Below are 25,936 nucleotides of genomic sequence, written 5' to 3'. Positions count from 1 at the left end.
TTGTCGGGGAGTAAACTTCTTTATGCTTTTAGCGAGGAACGGATTCAACAACGAGTTGATAATGGTATGAATACGAATAATACATAACCTACACCATACAAACTCTCTGCACATCTACAAGAAAGCAAAAAAGCGACAAGAAAATACACTTCGTTTTTACACTCTTTAAGCTCCATTGGTCCCAGACCAGGATGATATCAATCGTTCGACAGCAAGAAAGATTTGAGTGATATGCAAGATCTCTTCAAGCTTTACCGCTTTCTGTTGAGCTGAGTTTCCTTCTTTGCCTGAATCTCTTTCGCCTTGGCTTTAAAATCGCGCGAATGAGCATATGAGAAAGGTAGGTGAGAGAGATTGGACTAACCTTCCGCTTCAGCTTGTCTCTTTGCTGCGGCGGCTTCACGTTCCGCACGTATCTTGGCTAGTCGTCCAAGATCAGATTTGGCTTGATCTGTCTTGCCTTGAACATGTAACTAAACCGAAACCAATAATCAGATTACGAAAAAAAGATCCATATCAATTGAATGTACCTTCCAATATCGCTCATCTGCTTCCTTCTTTTCTTTTTGTTCTCTACAAAAAAACAATCGCGACAAGTTATGGACTCTTCATTTTGAAAATGACTTGAAATACGATACCTTTCACGTCTGGTCAACTGTCTAGGCTCATTGAGATCCGAAATCGTTAATTTCTTTTGTACATGATTGGGATTGATCAAATCTTCATCTTCTTCATCTTCTTCACCGTCTTTAGCAGCCTGTTTCGCTTGAACTTGTTTCTTTTTCAATTCTCGACGTTGTTCTCTTGTGAGTTCAGGTTTTCCTTCCTCTTCTTTTCCAGATTCTTCTTCTTCTTCTTCTTCATCCTCGTCCTCGTCCTCTTCTTCTTCTTCTTCTTCAGAATCATCATCATCCTCATCATCATCACCATCGGCGTTTTTCTTTCTGAAAAAAAACAAATTATTCAAAATCTCAGATTTTGGGGGGGGGCGGCTGTATCTTCTAACCTTGGATCTCTACCCCCAGGGAACGATGAAGCATCCCTATCTATACCCATAGCACGACTCAAAAAAAGGGCCACATATCAGTAACACCAAACCCAATGACAATAAAGCGAAACATCTCACCTAAAGTTTCGTCCACCCCCACGTTTCGTTTTGAATTTGCCTATTAGAAACAACCACAAAATCATTAAAAAAACAAAAATCCAACATCCAAAAAATACTGGTAGTTACGTACCTGCGCCACGAGCCATGAGATTCCAGAAGGATGCGACGATTTGAGAAAAAGAAAAAGATATGTGAAGTATAAAGTTCGTGAGCAAGCCACAGGATCAGAAAATCAATACCAAACATCTTACCCCCCACGGCCGGGACGGCCAAGTAATCCTACCTAATATAGTAACAACAATCACCGAAACCGACCGAAAACCGGACTTGCGGTCCAAACCGTAATTCCAACTGTTGACCCGGGAACACCTTGACAAATGTCGACAATACCCTCTCGTCTTTCTAGAGTAGCTCGTCCCTCTATCAATTCCTCCGAATCTCGTTCTCGCGTTCTTCAACTCTACCGCGACTGGTACCGTTCCGTATGTTTCTCTCTCTCCTCCCCCCTCTCTCTTCTCTTCTCTATTCATCTATTCATCTATTCATCCTTTTGTTACACCACACACAAAACACAGGCTCCAGAAATCTGCACCCTCTACGCCCTCAACCACTCTCCAACCTACATCCGTCACTCCCTCCGTCTCAAATTCGAAAAAAACCGCTATGTGACGGATCAAAGAGCGATTGACATTTTGATTCATAAATCTCGATTGGAATTACAAGAGACTATGAATGTGTGGAAACAGAATGATCATGTTTTAGGGATTTTGTTGGCTCATTCTGAAGAGGAGGGGCCAAAAACGTTTTTGCAAAAGTTTTATGAAGGTGTGTTTGTTGTTTGCATGAGGAAGGGAAGAGGTAGGGTTACTGACTTTTTCATTATTTTTTTTTAGGGAGAGATGAAGAGGCTGTTGCGCCTGCTGCTTCGGGTGTACATTAGTTAACTATTGGATCAATAAATCTCCGTTCGTTCATTACCAACATCAAAACCTCTAAGCTACAACAACACCAACAACATAAAAATACAACCTCAACTCTTCACCTCCCTCACCTCCCTCAAAATCCTCATCCACTTCCCCACATCCTCTCCCTTCGGCACCCTCTCCTCCCCAACCCACTCCCCAATCCATTTCACCAATCTCCCAAACTCCCTCCCCTCATTCTCATACTCCCTATTATTATTATTATTATTGTTATTATTATTTTGGGTAGTAACAACACGTTGAAAACTCTCAATCAACGGTGCCTGACAACTCACTTCTCTCCACACCGCCAACGCCAACGCCAATGTCGAATTCGAAGGTTGAATCCCCAAAAACTTCATCCACTGTAACAAAAGTGGGATTTCGAATGACCGTTTTGAGAGTGTCAATAATAGAATGTAGTGCAGACAATTTGCATTTGTCGGGAATATCGAAGGGTAATGAGATCGAGGTGTCGTCGTCGTCGTCGTCGACAAGTCTGAATCCCGCAAAACCAAATCCCCAAACGGCTTAAACACATATTTCACCCCTCTCAACTTCCTAAACCCAAACCCCAACCCCTCCGCCAAATCCTCACTCACATCCCTCCTAGCCGCCTTTGCCGGACTCTTCAACTTGACCATCTCCTCCACTCTTTCCTCTCCCCCACTCTCCCCCGCAACTCCAAACAACACCTGCACAAAAATCTTCTTGACCGCATTCATCGGTTCTTCATTCCTCCATACACCCGATGTATAATCTCTAGCTTCCTTTGTCTTGTTATCAAACACGAGATTCGTGATTTCCACAATGGCATTTTGACGAGACACAGACAAGGATGATAATTTTCGTTTCCGAAATGGATTATAAAGTGACAATTGAGCAATCGCCCCCGAAATTGTATCATCCAATCTATACGCCAACCTCGCCGCCTGCAACAACACCGACAACGAGATCGCATTCGGTTTGACACCATACAACACGTCCATATAATCCCACATCCTAAACACCATATCCGGTCTTTGAATCCTTATCAACGCCACCATAAAATCATTTATCGTCTTTTGCGTCACTTGTATAGGATTTCGTAATTGGAGTTTTTTTTTGGATTTTCCGGAATGGGAACCATACTGTTCGAGGAGTAGAAAGGCGTCGTAGGGTCTACCGATTCGTGTGAGAGCAACGATACCGGTGGTTAAAGCTTCTGAATCGATGGCAAGACCAGTCTTTAAAAGCTTTTTCCAATAGGAAACAGCGTTGACGGTATCGTTTTTGAGTAATAAACCACGGATGAGGAGTGTATAAACGGCGATGGTCGGTCGACCTCCAGGAACTTTACGAAAGAATTTGAGGAGATGGGATGGAGTGCATCGGGAATCGTGAACAAGGACATTGAGTGTAGATGTGAAATCATAGATATTGCGGAATTTGATGCGAAAGATGCGGTTGAGAGTGCGAGTGTTGCGTGGTGTGGAAGGGAGGATGACTGTAGACTGAGGTGTTTGAGCAGCGAGTTTACAAAGGAAACCGAAAGCGGATTGAGCCGAGTGGTGGGTACCTAACATGAGTGTGTTGGCGCGGACTTGGGGTATAGAGGATGGATTAAGGAAAAAGGTTTTATCGTCAAAGGGAGTGGATTGGGCGTGAATGGCATTATAATATTTCTTGGCATCGTGGATAGCTCCGTCTTTGGCGAAAAAACGGAGATAGGATTCGAGATGAGATGTGGAAGGAACGAAACCGTCTTGGACCATACGAGACTGAAGGTACTTTGTCAATTGTAGAGTGACGAAACGGTCATCGAGGAGCATTTGGTAGGTTTGGGAAGTGAGTTTGAGTTGGCGGGATTCCATGGCTTTGAGTAAGAGAACAGCAATGGTGGCACTTTCGACGGTGCGATTGGGGAGGGACGAGATGACTTGGAGCATCCAGTTGAAATACGCGGTAGGATTGTCTATCCAGACGGTCAAGAATGTGGTCGCGAGACGGCGAAGGGGCACGACGAGACCAAAACGGGCGAGCTGGACAGCGGCGATGAGGAGGAGTGGGCCATGGATCTCTTTCGGAGCGGTGTCGAGATGAGCATAGACGAGATCGAGCATGATACCATGCGCGTGTTGGGCCGAGCGAACCTTGTATGTTACGAGGTAGAGCAGAACCCAAGACGGGGCAGTGTCGAGTGCGGCCGAGTCAATGGCCGGCTGCTTGAGGACAAAGTTCCAGCGGGAGAACTCGGAGACGGAGACAGCGCTGGCATGGAGGGCCTCGGAGAGCGGCAGGAGGCGTGCGGGCCTGCGAAGGGCATCGAGAAGGCGCCAGAGGGGATTCCGGCTGAGGTGCTTTGCGCGCGCAACGAGGACGCGTCGGAGCATGCAGCACAAACACAGCCAAACAGCTCTTTTTCGACTGTCACAGCATTTCGCACTCCTCTCCTCTGCACAACAATGCCCCGCATTCTCTTCGTCAGCGGTTTCCATCCTCAGACACGCGCAAGGGACCTCGCCTACGAGTTTGAACGGTATGTCTCCGTCAATCTACTATCACCGTGCTCACTGTCCACAGCTTCGGGCCCCTCATTCGCTGCGACGTCCCCGCCCCGAGGAACCCCCGCGCAAGCTCAAACCCGTGAGTCTTCCCATCCTACGCCACTTCCTTCTTTTTGCCCCCAGTGTCTCGAACCCCGCCACTCGAGATGGTCGACGCACCTTTCGCTCGCCACGTTGGCACGCTCTTCGTCGTTGCACGTTCCGATTCGACCATTAACCGAAATCAACCCATCGCTCAACATACCGACTCGTAACAGTTATGCTTTCGTCGAGTTTCGCAGTGGCCGCGATGCTGAAGATGCCTACTACGACATGTACGTCCTCACAACCTTGTCCTACCCTCTCACTCACACCCCCTTCAGGCATGGACGCTACTTTGAAGGCAGCCGACTCAGCATCCAGGTACATTTTTCCGCGTTTTTCTCCATGCTCTACTCACACGTGACCCGCAGTGGGCCAAAAATCCACCCTCCTCTGTCTGGCGCTACGAACGAAGGTCTCCTCCCCCCCGTCGAGACCGTTCTCGCAGCCCCCGCAGGAGGGACGATCGAGACAGGGACTACGATCGTGACCGTGACCGCGATAGGGACCGCGACCGCAGGAGGGGCCGCTCCAGGTCTCCCGAACGACGTGGAAGGACCCCATCTCCCGACAGAAGACGCGACGATCGAGACAACAGGGATCGCGACCGCGAAAGGGAGAGGGATGAACGTAATGGCGATCGTGAACGCGACCGTGAGCGCGGAAGGACTCCTCCACATGCTATAAACGCTGACGATGCTGCCAAAAAAGGTGTAGATGACAGAGATGAGAAGAGGGAGAACGGTCGTACCCCTCCTTATGATAATTGAGTATATCTTATGTAGAAACCTGGCTCAGTTGACTTTTTTTTTTCTTTTTTTGTCTTTTAAAAATAACTAGATGCTCCAGTGTCAGTTTGTCTATGTAATCACGCTTCTTCAATATACTTGGCTAGACTGATGACGTAAGTGTAAGAAAGACGACTTACTGTTCGTGGGAATCCACCTTTTACTCATGTCTGCACCACGAGTGCCCACCGTCGACGACCTCCGAGTGTGTATTCACCTCCCAACGCTATCCAGGTCATCACTGAAGAAATCCAACAGGTCAAACTGTGCTACATCTGCCGTGAAGAAGAACCAAACGAATCCGGTAACGTCGGCGACACTTTCTTATACCAGTACTGAACTATTATATAGGAACCCAACGAACATGGACACATCCATGTAAATGTACGCTTATAGCACACGAATCGTGTCTCCTTGAGTGGATCAGGTCTGCACAGGGAAACTCTTCAAGGGCAGAGAATGCTCTCAAGTGTCCACAATGTGGTACTCAATATGAGATGATGAGTCACAAGTCGAAGGTACTTGTGTTTTTGAGTTTGGGTGATAGGGTATTGCAGAGGGCGGGAGGTGTTTTTACGTTGGCTGCTACGGCGGCTGTTATGGGTGTTATGGGTTCTGGTATGTTTTATCGTTTTTATGTGGATGTTAATATGGATGTGTGTGCAGGGATTTATATTACTTTGACGGCGTATGGTGCTTGGGCTGTCAAAAATTTCCTTGGAAAAGAGTGGGTCTTATCCTTATTCAAAACTCGTTTTTTTCATACTCAATTAATTTATCATCAGAGTTTTCGACCTAATGTTAACAGATGATCCATCCAATTGGCCTTGGACAGCATTCATCAATCTTCCTATAATCCCTCTCTCCTTAATCACATCTCGTATCTTTCCCGCGAACAAATCCGCTTTCCCAACTATCGTTCCCATTTTATCCATTTGGCCAGGAGCTCACGTCGCACCTCAAAGACTACATCACGAACCATGGCATACACAAAAACCACCACCCCCTCCTTCCTCTTCCTCTTATTCTCCTTCACTTTTCACATGGCCACCCTCTCCTATGATTTTTGGGATTTTCATTGCACCGATTTTACGAATTATGTATAAGAGGGTGTTGCATCGATTTGCATATTGGTTGTTGGGTGCGAATTTGAGTGAGTTTAAGAGGAGATCGAGGTTTGGGGTGCAGTTGAATGAGGGACCGTTTATGATTCGGATTAGGGCAAATATTCAAGATGAGAATGGGAATGAGATTCAAGAAGGAGGAAATGAAGTAGGAGGGAGGAGGAGAGGTGCTGGTGCTGGTGCTGGTGATGTTGATGCTGAGAACGCTGATCCTCCTGTTTTGAATGCAGATGATGTACCTCAAGATCCTAATGCTGCCAATTTAGCAGCAGCAGAACGACTTGTTGATATTAATGCATTATCAATTGGAAGACGTATAGGTGGTGCTCTACTTATCCCTTATATCTCACATATCATGGGTAGTTTGCTGTTTCGTATTTCGAAAAGGTCATTGGTGCTTCGTCATGTTTTGGGTATCAAGCACTATAGGAGATTTGTATTGGGTCTTCAACCGACTTTGAATGCGTTTACGTATGGGGGTGGGGATAGTGGAGGGGGTGGGGAACCGAGTTTGGGGAATTTGAAGTATTGGAGGTGGTTGGGCAAGGCTGTTACGGGGGATTTGCTGGGGGGGTGCTAAGAAATGGGCGGAATTGGATCCGGTGTGGTGGAGAAATATTATTGGACTTGGATTATTCGTTGTGGTACGCCTCTATACCCTCCCTCTCTCTCCCTTACCTATTTCCAAAAAAAAAATCCTAATTCCCCTTTCGAACAGGCTAAAGATTGTTTATACCTTTTACATCTTTGGCACACCAAACGCGAGATCGAGACGCGAAAAGTCAGGAATAGAGATTTCTCGGGTGTGGATATTAAAGAACTTGATCTTAAACCTGGGTTTTTGAGTGAATCTCCGATGGAGTTGGGGTTGAGTCATCCTGGAGATGTGTTGGTGAAGAGAGCACTTCGGTGAGTATTTTTTTTTTTTGTTGAATGTATGCGATTTTTGATCACTTTTTTTGTGGATAGGAAGGAGTGAAGGAGGGATGAGTGGATTTTTTTTTCATTTTTAGGATTTTGATACTATTAGTCTAACACACCTTGATTTTTTTTTTCTTTGTGCTTTGATTTGCATCTGGCTATCCATTCACAATCTTTGCGTGTGTTCGATTCGGCCAATCGAAGTTATTCCAGCAAGCTCACATCCAACCACAAATGCTTGTATATGAAAGAACATCTACTACATCCATTTCTAATCAACTTCCAACACCGTTCCCCGTTGAACACTTCCCCAACCCACAAGCCGCCAATGTTTCTCAATCCGACGGGACAATGCTACCTTCTCACCTACTTCCGTACATGCCGGTGAAGTGAGTTGAATCTTTGCTAGATCGGCTTTGACAGAAAGGACACGACCACCGGTTGATGTTGATCCGATATTGATGAGAAGGAGTTCGCCCTTGGTGAGTTTGGATACTTTGGTTTGTTTCTTGTCTTCGGTTTTGACACCGAGAAGACGACGAAGGAGGAATAAACTGATTTCAAGTTCTAAAGAAAAAAAAGGTGAATGATAGTATTCAGGTATTGTGAGATAAAAAGTGGAGACTGTACCAGTATAGATCTTTGGTAGCTTCCCTACAGCACCCAATACCTGACCGACAAGCCTATCCGCACGACACAGTGTAGGATCAATCCTCGTTCCAACACCAATCAATCCACCCGGCACAGCAAATTGCAATAAATTGTTCTCCGCATGCAAACTCAAAATTCGACTAAAAATCGGTTTGCATTTTGTTTTTCCAGAACTGTCTTTTGTAACGATACCAGGTCGGATTTCGACTTCCTGACCGAGGCGAAGAACACCATTCAAGATGGAGCCACCGGCGACACCACCTTTGAGTTCATCGACTTCGGCACCTGGTTTGTTGACGTCGAATGAACGGATGACGATGAGTTTGGGATCAGAGGTGAAGTCGCGGATGGGAATGGGGATACGTTTGACAATGTATTCGTTGACAGCATCGATGTTGTACTTGAGCTGAGCCGAAATGGGGACAATCGGTGAGCTTTCAGCGACCGTACCTGACGGTTGACTGAGTAAGTTGAACAAACTAGTAGAGCTGAATCAAGGACTCACCTTTGACGAATGCTGATATACTCTTTTGATGTTCTAGTGATTGCGCCTCTTTGATCAGATCGACTTTATTCTGGAGGATGATGATGTTTTCCAGTTTCATGATTTCGACGGCAGCCAAATGTTCGGATGTTTGGGGTTGGGGACATGTTTCGTTTGCGGCGATAAGGAGTAGAGCGGCATCCATGACTGCGGCACCGTTTAACATTGTAGCCATCAGAATATCGTGGCCAGGACAATCGACGAATGATACATGACGGACAAGTTTCATACGGTGACCACAACCAGGCCGTTCACATGGTGGGTTGTCTTCTTTATCTGAACGATACGATCTATAGCAACCTGGTCGAGGGCATGCAGGGTTTTCACATTTGTAAACCTAAGATCAAAGCGATCACATTTATGGCGTAGAGGGAGGTTTGGGAAGGGGTAACGCACCTTGGCATTGGCGTATCCGAGTTTGATAGTGATATTGCGGACGAGTTCATTTTTGAAACGGACTGTCTGTACTCCGGATATGGCTTTCACTACCGTTGATTTACCATGAGCGACGTGACCGATTGTACCTATGAAGTTTTCGAATTTAACGTGAAAGTTCCCTGGAAGAAGGAAAAGAGTTTCAAACCGAGATTTATGGTTGCCTGTTAAAGGGCGAAAATGCGCAACATAGTGAGATCGCAGGATAGCAAAAAAAAAAGCTTTTGGAATGCATACCTGTTTAGAGATGACTTCGGGCGATAATGGGTTGAGTTTGGTGACATCGACATCGACACTTGGTATCTGCTCAAGCTCGTCGTCCTCGTCTTCCTCAGATGCGTAGTCTTCTTCGCGTTTTTGGAGTGTTTCGTCGGACATTGTGATAAGCCAGTAGTAATGTCACCGATGCGTGACTCGAAATCAGTATGCCATGAGGTGATTAGATAATCGCAGCTATACATGGTGGAAGCGACGCTCATTGGATTTCTCAAGTTTCGACGTTCGGAAGACGGCTCACAAATTAGAGTCCTTATGACAGCATGTCGCCCTTGAAACCACCAATTCATGTATGTTCGAAAAAATTTACCGATGCAACAACTTTTGTTACTAATCATCTTAGGGTGGATTGGCGACTCATCCATGAGAGACTAAGAAAGTCAGCCACTCCGAATCACCGACCAATACTAAGCTGGGTTCGATTTATCTCAAGGGATACACCCACGCCGTTACGGAGAAAAAGCAACAAAACACGAATTGATAATCTCAAGATGCAACGTGATAACCTGATGACGGTTTGAGTTACATTGTCTTTACCAGGGACAATGATGAGTTGAGACTCCGCGCCCGTTCACCCAGAGTGGATCTGTCTGTCAGTGTACAAGAAGTTGTTAATGCAACGCGTTGGAACTGCAGATGCCACACGTGGGGATGATCTATCCTGATTTACCGGCTACCTACAAGACATATAGTTTTTTTACTGTACGAGTGAACCACACAGCTACACGCAAAATTAAGTGGCCGTGTTACGGTAGTGGCGTCATCACTCTGAAAACAGGACTAGAGTTTGCGGGGGAATCGCTCTGCTGGTACTTATATGGGGTAACGGTGATATAACTAAGGGTAAGTGGGTTATGATCATTAGCCGTATTTGGCGTAAAGGCTTCAAGATCCTTGGGTCGAGTGGGTTGAATACCCAGCAAGGATAATGATGGAAAATTTTGTGATGAAAGTAGTTATCATGACCACAACCCCAGGACCCGAGGAAAGTGTTGATGTTCCCATAATCATCCTGGTCCAGCTGAAGCTTGTAGGAGGGAATGGACATCTCCTCGCTGACGTGGCCCGCACACCGGCACTAGCACAACTTTGTGAAGTCTGAGAGCGCCTGGGATTCTGAATCAGCTGATACAACATGGGAATTTAAAAGAGAGCGAAGACTACTTGATTCTCTCGGATTATCGATTCAAACAAGATACAGCCTACACATAGGTGATTCAATTTACTCTGTATATACCAACACAATTTTTACGTCCATGTCCATCAGTACGAATCGTGAAACTAGAAAGACCGTACTGTCAATATGGAAATAGATCATGCTATCTATCACCGCGACCAGGACTGCCGATTATCATGGTTATATTATTGCCTGATCCATCAATAACCAAACTGTTATCCTGGATGGAATTACTCGCGGTTCGAGCAGCGTGATGATGTTCGACTATAGGGTCAGTGCCAGCGGCCATGTGGCTGTGTCTCATCGGAAACTTGGATGTAACGTTGGGATATGTGCGAGAGAGTAGAGTGAAGACGTACCAGATGAATGTTTTTGCTGTGTGGGTTTGAGTTTGAGTGTTGGGAAGTACCATACAATGATAAATTTCCCCGTTCCTGTGTCTCCGTCTCCTGATGCCGGCTCATGGTAAAATCCGCTCTCGTTCTCATTTCAGAGTCAATCTGGGATTGCACCTGAGGCATAGATACCTGTTAGTCTTGCTTTTAGGGGATATATGTAAAGAACTCCAAAAGCTCACTCGAAAAATTTCTAATGCAATCTGGAGCTTCTCTCGACATTTCTTAGAAAGTCGTCTATCCGATTTAAAACCAAAAAGCCGTTTGATTACAGAGCGTTCAAGGTGTTCTTGGAGAATATCTTCTATCAATTGGGTTATACTAACTTTGAGTGAATAACCAAAGGTTTTGGATTGAAGGGAGTGTGACGAACAGAAATAGGTTCAATGCACGGTCAGGATCTGCCATCGATTCGTTGCTACCAGAGTGGATATTGGTGACGTTTTTCGCATATCCCTGCATCATTGCAATACAGAGTAGCGACTTATCCATGGCAACAAGATAGTCAATCATCATCAATGAGAGGGATTTTTTCGGGGAAAGGTCGTCCTGATGGATTGGCTTTAGTTCGGGTTTTAAGATCTGAGTATTCAACGTAACCTGATCTATCCGGCGCTTGTCCTTCTGGCTCGTAGAGTTACGCCATTTTGATCTTAGAGTCTGACGGTGGCGTATTATAAGTAGCGGCGGGAGTATCAGAAGATTGCCTGGACCTGACGGAGGTCAGTAGGCACTCAAGAAACAAAGATGATGGAAACCTACAAACGTTATCTGGGCCATTTGGTGCCCTAGAGAAGTTGACATCCGGAGTGCATTCCGTTGCGATCTTGTAATATTGGTTACATTCCCAAGACCGGTGAGTGGCAGTGAAAACAAGGCCAGAGCGAGAAAGCTCACTTCTCGACTGCAATCACGGTTCAGCGACTCGGTCATCCATGCTAGGATCGGAGAGTCAAAAGCTGAGCGTGACGTAGCCATTTCAGAGGAATTGCAAGGCTCGGCCACTGAGAAGCTTTATCCAAGGCTTATATGCCAGTAGCGAGTAGTATATGAGCTTTCGAAGATTCTGCTTTTAAACCCTCGCACAGCCCGATGGAATTCACAAAGCCTGTTAGGTAATGAAGCTAGCGCAGATTTCGGAATTCTAGATGCCAGTGCAGGGATGACACCCAAATCAAGATTCATCCAGATTGCTCAGGTATAAGGAAATGTTCATGAAAATCTTTATTCCCATTCATGGCACATGGAACTGGACAAACTCGGCGACACGCCGACACCGCCTAAGCCAGCTCCATTGTTGTCGATTCCAAGAGCAGCTCAAACTCGTCAACAATGTCGCCACGGGGGAATGAGAGATGGCTTCGTGGATGCATATTTTTTTTTTTTTTGGTGGAGGTCGTGGATACTAATAATAAGTATAAGTCTCAGTGACAACGAATAATCGTGTTGATCACTATGTACCTAATAATAAGTATAAGTCTAGACTACTGTAAGTATAATGAAGACAGGATTAGAATAACCTACTCACCTCAGTGACAACGAATAATTGTGTTGATCACTGAGGTGTCCCGGTGGCTTTTAGTGCCTTAAATACCCGGCTGACTCGACTGTACAGTTATAGAGTGAAAAAGGAAATAGGAAATGAAATAAAGGAAACAAATTGGATATTCGAAACGGTAAAATGTTTTTCTGATCTATAATGGCCGTATAAGGTAACACAAACATAAGGGGAAAGTAAGAAGGGTCATCATGACCGAAAGGAGTAAAGATAACTTGAGATGAGATGTCGAAGTACTCACAACACTCCCCCTACTTTGGCATTCTCATTCACAACTTCCCTCGAATATCCATTCCATCACAGCATCGTATAACGGCATCACGGGGAAGTGGTTTGGTGAAGATATCCGCAAGGTTTTGAGCAGAGGGGGTATATACGAAAGTGATGTCACCGTTATCGACCTTCTCTTTAACGAAATGATATTTGACGTGAATGTGCTTCGTCCTTCGGTGATTCTTGTCGTTTTTGGTATTTGCTATTGCTCCACTGTTGTCTGCGTGAATGGTCGTTGGTCCGGGTTGAGATAATCCAACTTCGTCGAGAAATTTTTCCAGCCATAGTGCCTGTTGTGCTGCTCTTGTAAACGCCATATATTCCGCCTCCACTGTTGACACCGCTACCGTCTCCTGTCTCTTACTTGCCCATGATACTGCTCCCCCAGCTACCGAAAAGACGTGACCTTCTGTCGATCTGCTCGTGTCCCCATCTCCCGCATGATCCGCATCTACGTAGCCTATGGGTTTCAGATCGCCTCCCTTTCGATATGTTATTCCGTAGTCAATCGTTCCTTTAATATATCCCAAAGTGTGCTTGAGTGCTTCCCAGTGTGCTCGTCCAGGATTGTTCGCGAAACGGGAAAGCAAGTTGACTGTGAAGGATAAATCGGGTCTTGTAGCGACTTGGAGCCACATAATCGAACCCAGAGCCTCTCTGTATGGTATCCTTTCCATTTCCTTGATCTCGTAGATGTTTTGCGGCGAATCGTTGATGGACAATGAGATCCCAACTGGAAGTGGTGTTGATCGTGGTTTAGCGTCGGTCATATTGAAGCGAGTAAGTAAACGTTCACAGAAGGCTTTCTGGGACAGCCGTATGTCACCATTTGCGGCTCTGTCGATTCGCATTCCCAGAATGTGATGTGCCTCCCCCAAATCCTTTATCTCATAACTTCGACCCAATTCTTCTTTCGCCTTTGATTCCCCATTCTTGGACGTTGAGGCTCTGAGCACGTCGTCCGTCCATGTTGAGGTAAGAGTGAATTCGTCATCTTCCACCCTCGAACGTACTTGCGAGTCGGCTTTCGACTTGTAATACCCATGGCCTTGATAAGTTTTGTCTAAATTCTGCGCCCAATCGTGCGCTCCTTGCATAGTACTGTAGAGGGTTTTGAGGAGACGCCATACCTTCCCCTCCCCCTCTTCAAAACCTCTCGGAGGTTCCATGTAAACCTCGTAGTGGTTATCACTGTTGAGGAAAGCCGAAACAAAATCGACCTGCCAGAGTCGCATCCCCCTCGAAGCCGCAATAGCACAAACCATCCTCACCGATTCCATCCTAGCGACAGACGCATACGTCTCATCGTAATCCTCACCCAACACCTGCGTGAAACCTTTAGCCACAATCCTCGCCTTCCTACCCGAAATGTTACCATCAGCGTCAAATTTCAACGCGTATACCCATCGTGATTGTACAACGTTCTTCCCAAGCGGACGATCTACCACCTTGAATACACCCTTTTCCTTCATCACACCAAACTCTTTCTCCATCGGCTCTAGCCATAAATCAGGACGAGCCATCACTTCACGGTAAGATTTCGGCACCCATTCCTCCATACGGGTATCTGCGACGTTCGCTTTGGTACGGTGTTGGTAATCCAGGCTCTCCTGCATGCGCTTTGAAGGTCGTGAGATCCTACTCGAACGTCGTAAGACTGGCGGCGTTGGATCATCGGAGGTATCGGTACCCTGAGCGTCATCAGCCATCAATTGCTCCTCGATCAAAATCTCCTCGACATCATTGATGTCCCTAGTAGTTTGAGCACGCTGTGCCGCTGACCCTGCCTGATCTTTGTGTAATGATGACATGTCCCGGGGACGCGGTGCGTTCGCAGAGTCGTTGGACATTGAGGTGGTATGTGGCCAAGTGGTAGTAGGAGGAATGTTGTCATCAGTGGATGTGGTTGATGGTGTCGAGGTAAGGTGTGTTACGCCTTCATCGAAGATGACGTCTCGTGAACGCGATATCGTCCCAGTCGAACGATCGAGCAACTTATAGCCAGACGTCCCATAATAGCCTATGAGAGTAAGTTTGACGGAACGAGGTGCGAGTTTAGAGATTCCGAGGTCGAGGGGAATGTGAGCGTAGGCAGTAGTGCCAAAAGCTCGTAAATGAGATATATCTTGGCGGTGTCCCGTCCAAACTTCAGCTGGGATTTTCCCTGGTGATCTTGAGGTCGGGAGGAGGTTCCTGTTACGACCTTAAAGCGAATGCTCAGGTTGCAGTGAAGGCAAAGACTTGAGGGCGAGTAAGGGAAAAGCAAGTTGGTAAAGCGTAGGGAAATACAGAGAGTATCTACGCTTACTTATACTAAGACTATCTACCCGAGGTAACTAACTTATAGAACGGGCTGAGTAACCATGACCGAGGTAGATGAGTAATCAGTGAGAAGGAAAGTATAAACTAGGAAGGAGGATGATCAATCATGAGAATAGAAGATTGATCATGAGAAAAGGTAACGTCAAAGAGAATGCAAGATAGAAATAGAATGACGTATCCTGATGATAGGAATAGAACGGATAAGGTCCGCATCAGATAAGGATTAGATAAGATCAGATAAGATTTAGAATACTCGGATTTGTTCCACAATCATAACAGTTCCGAATGTAACCTGCTGTTACGAATGCATCTGCCCAATAGCGCTGTGGGAGACCTGACTCAGCTAGCATTGACCTTCCGAGATCAACCAAGGTTCTCATCGATCGTTCAACAACGCCGTTTTGCTGGTGTGCGTATGGAGTTGTATACTCCAAGATAATTCCTCTTTCCCTCGCATACGTCTCCCATAAATTGTTATACCATTCTCGTCCCATGTCTAAACGGATCCGTTTCAGCTTTTTGCCCGTTTGCAATTCCGACTGCACTTGAAAAGTTTTGAGGCAGTTGAGAGTAACGGCGGCCGATTTCTCAGGGAGAGGGAATATTGTGCGGAAAGATGAAGCACCATCTACGATGACCATAAGATATTTGGATCCTCCAACCGACTGGACTGAAGCCGGCCCCCATATGTCAACATGGATGCGTTCCAGGACCTCCTCCTCGACTTTCCCTTTATCCGAGTGTGGATGCGCGGTATGTTTCCCAAAGATACAATCCTCGCATGTGCCTCCTATCTCATGTTGCCCTTCAACGTTTAGGCCATCAACTAAATCCAAACGTAACATCTCTTTAATTGTTCCTTCTCCTGCATGGGCCAAACGTCGATGCCAGGTACTGAATGGGACAGATTTCCTCTTTGTTTGCATAACATGGATCGACGAGGTGCGTGATATGGTTTCGACGATATATAATCCTTGAATCTTACGGGCGGTAACCACAGCTATGCCCTGACTGTTATACACAGTAGCCGTATTATCATCGAAGACGACGTTTAGTCCTTTAGAAGTCAATTTCGACACCGAGATCAAGTTATGGCGGAGATCAGGCGAGTGTAGAGCCTCAGAGATTTGGATCTTGGTTGTAGCATTGTCTCTATGGGTAAGAATTTCGACAGTTCCAGTACCAATAAGGTTGAAAACTGCAGATTTATTTGCAGGATGGCCGTCTCGTGGAGTTTGGAAGGATTTATATGTTATGAAATCTTCACGCTCCGCAAAGCAGTGATCGGTAGCACCGGAATCAAGTAGGGTAAGCAAGTCTGTCGTATTGCTCGTCTGCGTTATAGATGACAACGTTGAGACATTATGTAACGTGTAGGACATTTGAGCACCACCCTCCAGCTCCCCTCTCGGTGTTATGCCGCTAGTGGCTATTTTCAGCATCCTGGAGGTTTTGTCGTGGTCAGGAATATGGATAGGGGTTATAGGGTTGATGCTCAGTACCTGAGGCATCTCCGACGTGACCATGGAGAGTGCGAAAACACGAGGTTCGGAACTTTGGGCTGTTGTGTCCGAAGTAGACGCTGAGTTGGCAGAAGTATTAGTGTTTCCTCCATTTGCGTGTGGTGTGCTTCCTCTAGTGCCTCCCTTCTTTCCGAACCACGCTGGGAATTGGCCAGCTTTGCCTCCCCCTTGCCAATAACAATCAGCAATCAAGTGTCCTCGTCGACCACAGTTAGGATTGGTACAGACAAGATGTTGATTCTTTGGTGTGTTTCTGTTATGATTGTTGTGATATGTGTTGAATTGGAGCGCCATAGTTGCGTTTTGTGGATTCACGACTCGATCCTTGCTAATACGAGCCCAGTGGGTGGCGAGTACAGCGATGGCTTCACGGGATGTTGTCGTGTTGTAGAGGGTAGACACTATGGGATCCCAAGATCGTGGTAATGAGGAGAGGACAATAGTTCGAAACGTCTTGTCATCGATTGGTGCTCCGAGAGCCGTAGCTGTAGCCCATTTTGTGCGTAGTCGAGCAATATGCTCGAGGAAATCATGACCATCAGAGTAAGTGATTTCTCGTAGGTCTCGATCAGCATTCAAGATCGCCATTTCTGATACTTTCGCATATTGGTCCTTGTAGGATTTCCACGCATTGGCGGCAGTGCCAGATAAGTTGACACCTAAACCAATGGGGTCCTTCGTATTGTATACAAGCAATCCTTTGGTCCAAGCGTTACGGGTTTTCCATTCAGCAAGGGAAGGGTTTATGGAGTCCCATGGAGTGTCAGGTGGTGGTGTTGTTGGAGACGTTGTAGTAGTCTGTCCTTGAGGTGAAGCAGGTGACGTGAGAAGGATAGGTGGATTGTCAGGGGGTTTAGGGATCGTGCCCTCAAGGTATCCGGAAATGCCTCTGAGATCGGCGGCTATACCGATCAGGCCATTCCAAGCTACCCAGTTTGTACCGTCGAATTTGTCAGTTTCTGGGAATATAGGGGGTGTAGTGTTCGACATTTCTGTGTGAATAGTAGTGATTGTTCCAAATCGAGTTTTTCGCTGTGTTTAGTTTATTGAGCCGGGGCCCATAACCTAATAATAAGTATAAGTCTCAGTGACAACGAATAATTGTGTTGATCACTATGTACCTAATAATAAGTATAAGTCTAGACTACTGTAAGTATAATGAAGACAGGATTAGAATAACCTACTCACCTCAGTGACAACGAATAATTGTGTTGATCACTGAGGTGTCCCGGTGGCTTTTAGTGCCTTAAATACCCGGCTGACTCGACTGTACAGTTATAGAGTGAAAAAGGAAATAGGAAATGAAATAAAGGAAACAAATTGGATATTCGAAACGGTAAAATGTTTTTCTGATCTATAATGGCCGTATAAGGTAACACAAACATAAGGGGAAAGTAAGAAGGGTCATCATGACCGAAAGGAGTAAAGATAACTTGAGATGAGATGTCGAAGTACTCACAACAGATACATATTCCCCGTATCTTGGGCAAGAAGTTGGGTAAGGTATACTGTAGGTATACTGTACGCGCATGACCTTATGTTCACTGTCAATAATTATGTAATGACAGCTGTCACCTGGATCTGAGTTCACGAGAGTTCACGACGCGTGAAACCCCTGAAGCCACCTAACCCTTCCGAAAATACTAAAATAGCCTCTTATTAATTAGAAAGGGGAGAAGGGTGTGACTCCTCCCTTTAATAAGAGGGCGTTTACTGACATCCCCCATACAACACTTATAATTTACGATGTGTTAGAACCTTGCCAGAATGTCACGGCGTCACGCTGTCACATCTGTCACATATATTATTACATAATAATTTCCCTCTGCTGCTACAGTTCGACGGAGGCTAAACTATCGGCATACTGCTAAAATGGCACAAATTACAGATCTACCAATTGAGCTTATCGATCTTATCTTTTCTTTTCTACCTCCGAACCATGCGGAGCAAGTACAATGGCGGAGGAGGGCAGCGGCTATAGGGAGAGAAGCAAGGCCGGTAGGTTGGCGCCTATCGGGCCATCAGTGTAGGGAATGCGGGAGAATGACGTTAGCAATGTGGGACGCGGAAGAGGATAAAGAGTGGGTAATACAAAGGTGGTCAGCGTGGGGGGCTCGGTATTGGGAACTATCCGGGTTCTTCATACTATGTCCGTGTAATGCGATGTTAGGTAACTACTTCGGGCATCAATGGTTTGTGTGAGTAGAATACCGGTCTAGGAGTTGTTTGTACTTGTGGACACTTTTATGGTTTGTTTGATGTTGTTGACGTTTTTATGATCAATTTACTTTTGTTTACTTACTTCTTACTCCACTCTTCTTTTCTCATGTCAAATGTATAATTAGTCTACTTTCTCATACGTACTTCTTTTCACATGTCAGTATATAAATAAAGTTACCTAGGGTAGTTGGTCTGTGCGCCGTAGTCTAGGTATATAAAGTAGGTAGAAACTTGTAGAAGACTCTGTCGAGTTCTCTTAGGTTCACGCCTAATATTACTTTTGTCACTATACTCTTTAGTTCTTGAGTTTAGGTGTGACCTGTGACATCACAGTCACAGTCTCCCTAACAGTAGAACTCGACTACTCCGGGGATCGCACAGCACAGTGCCCTCCCCATCTTTTACTCTCTTATCGCCCTCTACTCTCTGCGCGCCATCGCGGCCGCCACACACATAGCCGGTCCCTAGGCTTAAGGGGTGATCGGGTACAGTCACAACGTACCCCGTTGAGACTAAGGCGTGTCACGTGCCTTAGTTAAACACGAGACGTTCACCACGTGAGGTGCTTTTTTATATACTTGTATTTCTTTCCGTATCAACCTTGTGCTGCGGCTGCATTGTCAGCTGGTACACGCAGAGGAGTGAGAGACCCACCTTAGGTGACTCTCTAGATTAGCGTGGGAATCCGTTCCCGTACATACCTCTCATCTTAGTCTATCCCTTCGGTCAAGCGACCATTCTTGAATACAAAACCTTTTCTCTCTTCGTGTACACATCCAAGTGAAGCAGGCTATTGGCTTCATTGGATTGGTGGATACGCATCAGGTGACAGGAAAAGACCTCCCTCACCTTCTTCAAAATTTCTCATCGACTACCGCCCGGAACATTCCGAGTACCTTCCTCTGAATCTGAGGAAGAAGAAGAATCCGCCTCGGAATCCCAATCCGAGGAATCCGAACCAGAACAACGACAACCGTCCGTATCCCCCCTACCCCTATATCAACCACCTCCCCCCGAATACGACGAGCCAAATATGTCTACGGCTCAACAAATCATGGAGCAGTTAAATGCTCAACAAAATCTCATCAACCAACTGCAGCAGCAACTCGCCCAGCTGCAGAACAACCCACAACCGGGTCCACCAGGTTCACAAGGCCCAGCAGGGGACGACGGAGAAACTCCCATTGTCCAAGTAGTGCCGCCACAAATTGATGTGGCAAGACCAAAAATATTCACAGGAGATGGGAAGGAGCTGAGTGGTTTCATAACGGCTTGCAAAATCTATCTGAGTTTAAAAATGGTAGGCAGACTACAAGCGGATCAAATCACATGGGTACTATCGTATGTACAAGGAGGAGCGGCAGAATCTTGGAAGGAGAATATCATGGAGATGATTGAAAACGGCGAACAAGAAGCTCCAGCCGTCACGGAAGAGCTTTTTGATAGTCTGCGAAACAATTCGGAGATGCAGATGAGGAGAGTACGGCAGTAGGGAAGTTGAGGTTGATCGAGCAAGGAAGCAAGAGCACGGAAGAACATGTACAGGAGTTCAAAAGAATAGCACGAGACAGTGGATACGAGGGACGAGCCCTCATTGAAGAATTCAAAAGAAGTTTGTCGGGAAGAATTAGGAAGGCGTTGATGGAGTCTGAAAACCCACCAACTACTATCAGGAGTTGGTACGAGAGGAGCATGAAGTTGGATAGGCAGTGGAGACAGGCGAAGGCGGAGGAAGACTACTATCGGCGGGGGCAAGCGAAGCCCCAAATACGAACCCATACCCCAAACAACACTTTCGTGAGGCCTCAGCCTCAACGTCGAGATCCCAACGCGATGGATGTCGACACCGCAGCAGGGCCCAGTCGAGGTCCTATCAAATGTTACAAGTGTGGGAAATTGGGGCATATGGCCAAGAACTGCTGGAGCAAGGCTCCGGCTCGAGATGTGCGAACGTTAGATGTGGACGAGCAGCGGGACTATTGGAAAAGGATGTTCGAGGAAGAGCAAAAGAATTTAAAAGAGTAAAGGAAGCCAAGTCTCCTCGTTGGACTTCCTACAACAAATTCGATGTACTATGTAACGAAATCAATGTTTGTGACACTGTACAAGAGGAGAATTTCCTCGTAAGGACAATTCGGCCTTTAAGGGAAATTAAGCTGAACGTGGGAGTGGAGAAGTTGGACACACATGATGGAGTAGGAGTACAGGCGTTGTTGGATAGTGGAGCAACGGGGATGTTTATGGATAAAACGTTCGCGGACGAAGAAGGGTTCAAGTTGGAACCTTTAGAAAGACCAATCCCGGTCAAAAACGTTGATGGAACGATCAATGCATCTGGGGCAGTAACTCACCGAGTAGTGGCAAACGTGTACTACAAAGGACATAAAGAAAGAGTACATTTCGAGATATGTGGCCTAGGAAAAAATAAGGTCATATTAGGAATGCCTTGGTTACAGATGCACAATCCGGAAATTGATTGGGAGAAAGGAGAGGTAAAGATGACCAGGTGCCCAGACGGGTGTGGGTACAAAGATAAAGGAAAAGCAAAAGAAAAACAAGAAGAAATACGAAGGATGGAGGAACCAAAGAAATCCACAAGGCAGTTGATGAAAGAAGCACGAGAGGAAGAAAAGAGGGAAAAGCCTGACATGTCACACAAGCAATATGCAGGTTGGAAATTAGTTTCCTTCCCAAAGAAATCAAATTGGGGAACGGTGTTGCAGTATAGATGCGAGGAGTGTGGAACCCAAACGTCGGAACATTTGCTGAGCAAACACAAATGCCCAGCAATGGAGGAAATAGCCTTAGACGAGTTTGGAATGCCATATGAAGGAAGTGATGACGAAGAGGAAGGACCAACTATGGCCAAGATAGAAGCGTATGAAGAGGAGCAAAAAGAAATCAGAGATGAGGAAGAAAGATATGAACGGGTGAACAAGGCAGTAGGGAGATTCACCACTCCCAGGAACATCATCGAAGGAATCGCACTAGGAGTCGAGGCGGCATTCGCCAGGGAATTGGCACGTAACAGGCGTGCTAATGGTGGAGCTGAGGGGTTGGCACAACAACCCAAAGAGAAAGCTGAGGGGTGGGCGCAATCACCCGGTGACGTGGCTGACCGATTAAATGGGGAAAAGGCAGAACGTCTAGAAGAAGATAACAGCAAGACAGCCACCGCGGGACAAGCGGGGGCTGGACAGGTACGTCCTAAACGAATAAGCGCCCAAAGGAAAAATAGAAGTAGAGAGGAAGAAGGACAACTAGAGATGTGGGTAAGAGGAATGACAGAAGAGATGCCGGAAGAAGAAGAAATTCGAAGCATAGACTCAGTAGAGCAAGTGGTACCAAGACGGTTCCACAAGTTCCTTAAAGTATTCAAACAAAAGGAATCAGAAAGAATGCCTACTAGGAAACCATGGGATCATGCTATCGAATTAAAGGAAGATTTCAAACCCAAGAAAGGGAAAATATACCCCTTATCGCCAAACGAAAGAGAAGAAGTCCAAGCATTCATCAAGGATGTTAGGGCGACTGTGACTGAGATGTCACAGGTCACACCTGAACTTTAAGAACAATAGAGGAAAGTGACAAAAGTTATATTAGGCGTGAACCTAAGAGAACTCGACAGAGTTTTCTACAAGTTTCTACCTACTTTATATACCTAGACTACGGCGCACAGACCAACTACCCTAGGTAACTATTTATATACTTGACATGAGAAAAGAAGCAACATATGAGAAATAAAACTAATTATACATTGACATGGGAAAGGAAGCGTGGAGTAAGAAGAAGGTAAACAAGAACAACTTTGATCATAAAAACGTCAACAAAAGCAAACAAACCATAAAAGTGTCCACAAGTACAAACAACTCCTAGACAGGTAATCTTCTCACACGAACCAACGCCTCCCGAAGTAATTCCCAATCAGCGCATCACAGGGGCATAGCACAAAGAATCCGGCTATTGCCCATTGTCGCGGCCCCCAATATCCCCATCTCTGTATCACCCACGCTTTCTGTTCCTCATAGTCCCACATTGCTAAGCATACCCTTCCACACCGCCTGCACCGATGATCTGATAGGTTCCAACCTTCCGGCCTATCCTCTCTGCCTATAGCTGCCGCCGCCCTTCTCCATTGTACTTGCTCCGCGTGGTTCGGAGGTAGAAAAGATAAGATAAGATCAATGAGTTCGATAGGTAGATCTGTAGCTTGTGCCATTTTAACAGTGTGCCGATAGTTTAGCCTCCGTCGAACTGTAGCAGCAGAGGGAAATTATTATGTAATAAAAAGTGTGACAGATGTGACAGCGTGACGCCGTGACATTCTGGCAAAGTTCTAACAGTACCCCCTCCTTAAAGTCGGCTCCTCCGGAGACGACCCTTCAAGACCTCCACGTTCGCCAATTTCGTTCCAATTTTTTAAGATATTCGGCATCAAACTGTTTGTCATCCCATCCGAATAAAGTCTTAGCTGTAAATCGATTAGGTAGTTCCCGTTCTTGGAAACCTGTGTCACGTAAAACGTGATGTATCCTATTGAGTTCCCCATAGAGTTGGTGGAATTCAGTAATCAATTCTTTGGCGTTAGCCAAGTTTTCTTCGGGTTCCCACGAGTCTGCCTCTGCCGTATATCCTTTCCATCGGACTAAGTACCGCTTCTTTCCGCGGAGCCACTTGGCATTCAGGATCTTCTCCACTTCCCACTCCTGTTCTCCTTCTATTTCTACGGCTGGTGCCGGCTTGCTTCCTTGACCTTCCACTTGTTCTCGGTACATTACTATTCGGCTGACGTTAACCACTGGGTGGATTCGAATAGATCGGGGAAGATCCAGTTCCACTGCGTTGGGGGAAATGATCTTCTTAACGGTGTACGGCCCGATGAACTTCTCCGTAAGTTTCCGAGTTGGTCGTCCCTGAATTTGAAGGTCCCGGGTAGCCAATAGAACTCTATCTCCTTCTTTGTATTTCACCGCTTCTCCCCTACTTCTATCCGCATACCTCCGCATGTCATCTTGTGCCTTTTTTAGGGCCGCTTGAGTTTCTTCGTGTTGAAGCTTCATGCGATCCGCAAATTCCGCTGCTGCCGGGTGATTGCCTTGTCGTCGGAGATCAAAGCCAGTTCTCGGATGTCTTCCTATGTTGACCATAAATGGAGTTTCCTTTGTTGATGATTGTTCTTTATTATTATAAGAAAACTCTGCCGTTGCTAACCAATCAGGCCAATCAGTTTGTCTGTGGTCGACAAATGATCGGAGATATTGTTCTAACTCTTGATTGGTTCGTTCAGTCTGGCCATCAGTTTGCGGGTGGAATGCCGTAGATAGCCGGGTATCGATTCCCAACATTTTGTTCAATTCCTTTGTGAAGTCTGCGGCAAACTGTGGTCCCCTATCTGAGATCACCGTTTCCGGTAATCCATGCAACTTCCATACATGGTCCCTGAACAACTTGGCTAGTCCTAGCGCCGATGTTGTTTCCGTAGTTGGAATAAAATGAGCCATTTTACTGAATCGATCGCACACCACTAAGATTGAGTCCATTCCCTGAGATTCTGGCAATTTCACTATGAAGTCGACAGATACGTCGGCCCATGGTTTGGTAGGGATAGGATTTGGCATCAGTTTACCTGCCGGTGGTGTCGGTCGATTTTTATTCCGTTGACATTGATCACATCCTTCTACGTATCTCTGGACTTGTTTAGTGACGCCGGGCCACCAGTAATTGCGTGTCACCATTTCCACTGTTTTCCATTGTCCTCCATGTCCGGCAATGGGAGTATCGTGATGTAGTCGGATGATTTTTGTCCTCAACGTCTCATCTTTCGGCACATAGACTTTTCCTTCCTTCAACACTAAACCTTCCTCCAGTTTCCACTCATCTCCTCTCAACGACTTCACTTTCGCTCGTTTCATCTCTTCTACTGCTTTTACCACGTCATCCTCCTTTGCTTCTGATTTTCGGATTTCATCTAATATTTCCTCTTCCTCCGCATTAATTAACATATGACCTTCCTCTAATGCTCGTATTGCAAAGTATTCGGGCTTTAACAAAGTTTGGTCCTTGTTATCGTCCTTTGTCCCTTGTTCGAAGTCAGGTCTTCTGCTCAATGCGTCTGCCTTCCCCATCGTTTTTCCTGGACGAAACTTTAACTCGAAATTGAATCTAGATAGATACAAAGCCCATCTGGCTTGTCGTCGATTTAATTGTTGGGCTTTCGTGAAATATTCTAGATTGCGATGATCCGTCCAAATTTCGAATTTATGTTTTGCCCCTTCCAGGAAGTGTCTCCATTCCTCTAAACATCGCATTATTCCCAACATCTCCCTATCGTGAATATCATAATTTCGTTCCGTTTCCGTCATCGATTTGGAGATGTATGCAACTGGTCTCCACTTTCCATCGTTGCACTTCATTGACAATTCTCCTCCCGTGGCATAGGCCGATGCATCAGATTCCACCTTTAGTTCTTTATCCAGTTCTGGTGCTACTAGAATTGGATGTGACGTGAATTTTGCTTTTAGCGTACCAAAGGCTTCTTCCTCCTCATCTCCCCAACTCCATTTTTTGTCCTTCTTGGTTAATGCGTGTAACGGTCTTGCAATACTAGCAAACTTTTCAATGAATCGTCGATAGTAATTTGCTAATCCTAGGAATTTCTGTACGTCTTTAACGCATTTTGGGGTTGGCCATTCCACTACGTCTTTCACCTTCCTTTCCTCCATTTTGATTCCGTTCCTCCCTATTATACACCCTAAGAACCCCATTTCATTTCGTTTCCATTCACATTTTTCTGGTTTTGCAAATAGATCATTGTCCATCAACCTCTGCAATACTTCTTCCACCACCTTGTCGTGCTCTTCTTCGTCGTCTGTTCCTATCAAGATATCGTCAATAAATACAGCCACTTTTCCAGTATTTACTAAATCCCTAAAAAGTTCGTTCATCATAGTCTGAAAAGTAGCAGGCGAATTCGTAAGTCCGAAAAACATAACAGTGGGTTCAAAGGCACCCATGAAAGTAGTAAAGGCTGCC

The 25,936-nt window shown here is 45.8% G+C and overlaps 10 protein-coding genes across 10 annotated transcripts in view; 5 read left to right on the top strand and 5 right to left on the bottom strand.

Annotated features, from left to right (window-relative positions):
* Window positions 1–41: 41 nt before the first annotated feature.
* On the bottom strand, window positions 42–1,326 carry AGABI2DRAFT_195109 (hypothetical protein). The gene is made up of 7 exons (XM_006455647.1): window positions 1,239–1,326; window positions 1,127–1,166; window positions 1,007–1,063; window positions 639–944; window positions 531–573; window positions 365–473; window positions 42–307 (listed from the first exon to the last, which is right to left on the bottom strand). Exons 1-7 carry the CDS (start codon window positions 1,252–1,254, stop codon window positions 252–254), a joined length of 627 nt encoding a protein of 208 aa, XP_006455710.1. The 5' UTR covers window positions 1,255–1,326; the 3' UTR covers window positions 42–251.
* Window positions 1,327–1,468: 142 nt separating this feature from the next.
* NdufA6 (NdufA6 NADH-ubiquinone oxidoreductase subunit) lies at window positions 1,469–2,087 on the top strand. Its single transcript, XM_006455646.1, has 3 exons — window positions 1,469–1,590; window positions 1,684–1,933; window positions 2,002–2,087. Exons 1-3 carry the CDS (start codon window positions 1,486–1,488, stop codon window positions 2,046–2,048), a joined length of 402 nt encoding a protein of 133 aa, XP_006455709.1. The 5' UTR covers window positions 1,469–1,485; the 3' UTR covers window positions 2,049–2,087.
* Window positions 2,088–2,138: 51 nt separating this feature from the next.
* On the bottom strand, window positions 2,139–4,442 carry AGABI2DRAFT_210217 (hypothetical protein; the record flags this gene model as incomplete). The annotated part of the gene is made up of 2 exons (XM_006455909.1): window positions 2,139–2,270; window positions 2,325–4,442. The coding sequence occupies 2 exons, from the start codon at window positions 4,440–4,442 to the stop codon at window positions 2,139–2,141; spliced, it is 2,250 nt and encodes a 749-aa protein (XP_006455972.1).
* A 31-nt stretch (window positions 4,443–4,473) lies between these two features.
* On the top strand, window positions 4,474–5,517 carry AGABI2DRAFT_195104 (hypothetical protein). Its single transcript, XM_006455645.1, has 5 exons — window positions 4,474–4,588; window positions 4,633–4,695; window positions 4,874–4,930; window positions 4,979–5,018; window positions 5,069–5,517. The coding sequence occupies exons 1-5, from the start codon at window positions 4,515–4,517 to the stop codon at window positions 5,465–5,467; spliced, it is 633 nt and encodes a 210-aa protein (XP_006455708.1). The 5' UTR covers window positions 4,474–4,514; the 3' UTR covers window positions 5,468–5,517.
* A 134-nt stretch (window positions 5,518–5,651) lies between these two features.
* Window positions 5,652–7,537, top strand: AGABI2DRAFT_210213 (hypothetical protein; the record flags this gene model as incomplete). Its single annotated transcript, XM_006455644.1, is given in 8 exon segments — window positions 5,652–5,690; window positions 5,744–5,789; window positions 5,837–6,103; window positions 6,152–6,212; window positions 6,271–6,794; window positions 6,876–7,143; window positions 7,157–7,253; window positions 7,328–7,537. The coding sequence occupies 8 exon segments, from the start codon at window positions 5,652–5,654 to the stop codon at window positions 7,520–7,522; spliced, it is 1,497 nt and encodes a 498-aa protein (XP_006455707.1). The 3' UTR covers window positions 7,523–7,537.
* A 203-nt stretch (window positions 7,538–7,740) lies between these two features.
* AGABI2DRAFT_195103 (hypothetical protein) lies at window positions 7,741–9,542 on the bottom strand. Its single transcript, XM_006455643.1, has 6 exons — window positions 9,398–9,542; window positions 9,309–9,324; window positions 9,122–9,249; window positions 8,687–9,062; window positions 8,161–8,631; window positions 7,741–8,097 (listed from the first exon to the last, which is right to left on the bottom strand). The coding sequence occupies exons 1-6, from the start codon at window positions 9,536–9,538 to the stop codon at window positions 7,802–7,804; spliced, it is 1,428 nt and encodes a 475-aa protein (XP_006455706.1). The 5' UTR covers window positions 9,539–9,542; the 3' UTR covers window positions 7,741–7,801.
* Window positions 9,543–11,329: 1,787 nt separating this feature from the next.
* On the bottom strand, window positions 11,330–11,986 carry AGABI2DRAFT_121607 (hypothetical protein; the record flags this gene model as incomplete). Its single annotated transcript, XM_006455642.1, has 3 exons — window positions 11,330–11,721; window positions 11,771–11,834; window positions 11,906–11,986. The coding sequence occupies 3 exons, from the start codon at window positions 11,984–11,986 to the stop codon at window positions 11,330–11,332; spliced, it is 537 nt and encodes a 178-aa protein (XP_006455705.1).
* A 5,304-nt stretch (window positions 11,987–17,290) lies between these two features.
* On the bottom strand, window positions 17,291–17,674 carry AGABI2DRAFT_76463 (hypothetical protein; the record flags this gene model as incomplete). Its single annotated transcript, XM_006455641.1, has 1 exon — window positions 17,291–17,674. A coding segment is annotated over one exon (384 nt), but the record flags the coding sequence as incomplete, so codon positions are not given.
* A 2,871-nt stretch (window positions 17,675–20,545) lies between these two features.
* AGABI2DRAFT_210209 (hypothetical protein) lies at window positions 20,546–21,001 on the top strand (the record flags this gene model as incomplete). Its single annotated transcript, XM_006455640.1, has 1 exon — window positions 20,546–21,001. The coding sequence occupies one exon, from the start codon at window positions 20,546–20,548 to the stop codon at window positions 20,927–20,929; it is 384 nt and encodes a 127-aa protein (XP_006455703.1). The 3' UTR covers window positions 20,930–21,001.
* Window positions 21,002–21,345: 344 nt separating this feature from the next.
* Window positions 21,346–25,936, top strand: part of AGABI2DRAFT_53100 (hypothetical protein) — a gene marked incomplete at both ends in the record, with an annotated part of 9,002 nt that continues 4,411 nt past the window's right edge. Inside the window, 3 exons of the mRNA XM_006455639.1 lie at window positions 21,346–21,422; window positions 21,741–21,782; window positions 22,146–22,425. Coding sequence (XP_006455702.1) covers window positions 21,346–21,422; window positions 21,741–21,782; window positions 22,146–22,425 — 399 coding nt within the window. The remainder of the gene's footprint in view (window positions 21,423–21,740; window positions 21,783–22,145; window positions 22,426–25,936) is intronic.

The sequence above is a fragment of the Agaricus bisporus genome (genome assembly GCF_000300575.1).
Source record: "Agaricus bisporus var. bisporus H97 unplaced genomic scaffold AGABI2scaffold_11, whole genome shotgun sequence".
NCBI lineage: Eukaryota > Fungi > Basidiomycota > Agaricomycetes > Agaricales > Agaricaceae > Agaricus > Agaricus bisporus.
This window is presented reverse-complemented; position numbering and strand designations above follow the sequence as displayed.

Coding starts and splice junctions, on each gene's coding strand:
- AGABI2DRAFT_195109 (XM_006455647.1), bottom strand. Junction 945..1,006: donor CCTGGGGGTAGAGATCCAAG/GTTAGAAGATAC, acceptor GTTTTTTTTCAG/AAAGAAAAACGCCGATGGTG. Junction 574..638: donor CAGTTGACCAGACGTGAAAG/GTATCGTATTTC, acceptor GTTTTTTTGTAG/AGAACAAAAAGAAAAGAAGG.
- NdufA6 (XM_006455646.1), top strand. CDS start 1,486: ATGTCGACAATACCCTCTCGTCTTTCTAGAGTAGCTCGTCCCTCTATC. Junction 1,591..1,683: donor ACCGCGACTGGTACCGTTCC/GTATGTTTCTCT, acceptor CACAAAACACAG/GCTCCAGAAATCTGCACCCT. Junction 1,934..2,001: donor TTTGCAAAAGTTTTATGAAG/GTGTGTTTGTTG, acceptor ATTTTTTTTTAG/GGAGAGATGAAGAGGCTGTT.
- AGABI2DRAFT_195104 (XM_006455645.1), top strand. CDS start 4,515: ATGCCCCGCATTCTCTTCGTCAGCGGTTTCCATCCTCAGACACGCGCA. Junction 4,589..4,632: donor CTCGCCTACGAGTTTGAACG/GTATGTCTCCGT, acceptor CACTGTCCACAG/CTTCGGGCCCCTCATTCGCT. Junction 5,019..5,068: donor GCAGCCGACTCAGCATCCAG/GTACATTTTTCC, acceptor CGTGACCCGCAG/TGGGCCAAAAATCCACCCTC.
- AGABI2DRAFT_195103 (XM_006455643.1), bottom strand. CDS start 9,538: ATGTCCGACGAAACACTCCAAAAACGCGAAGAAGACTACGCATCTGAG. Junction 8,632..8,686: donor TATATCAGCATTCGTCAAAG/GTGAGTCCTTGA, acceptor GTCAACCGTCAG/GTACGGTCGCTGAAAGCTCA. Junction 8,098..8,160: donor GCTACCAAAGATCTATACTG/GTACAGTCTCCA, acceptor TTTTTTCTTTAG/AACTTGAAATCAGTTTATTC.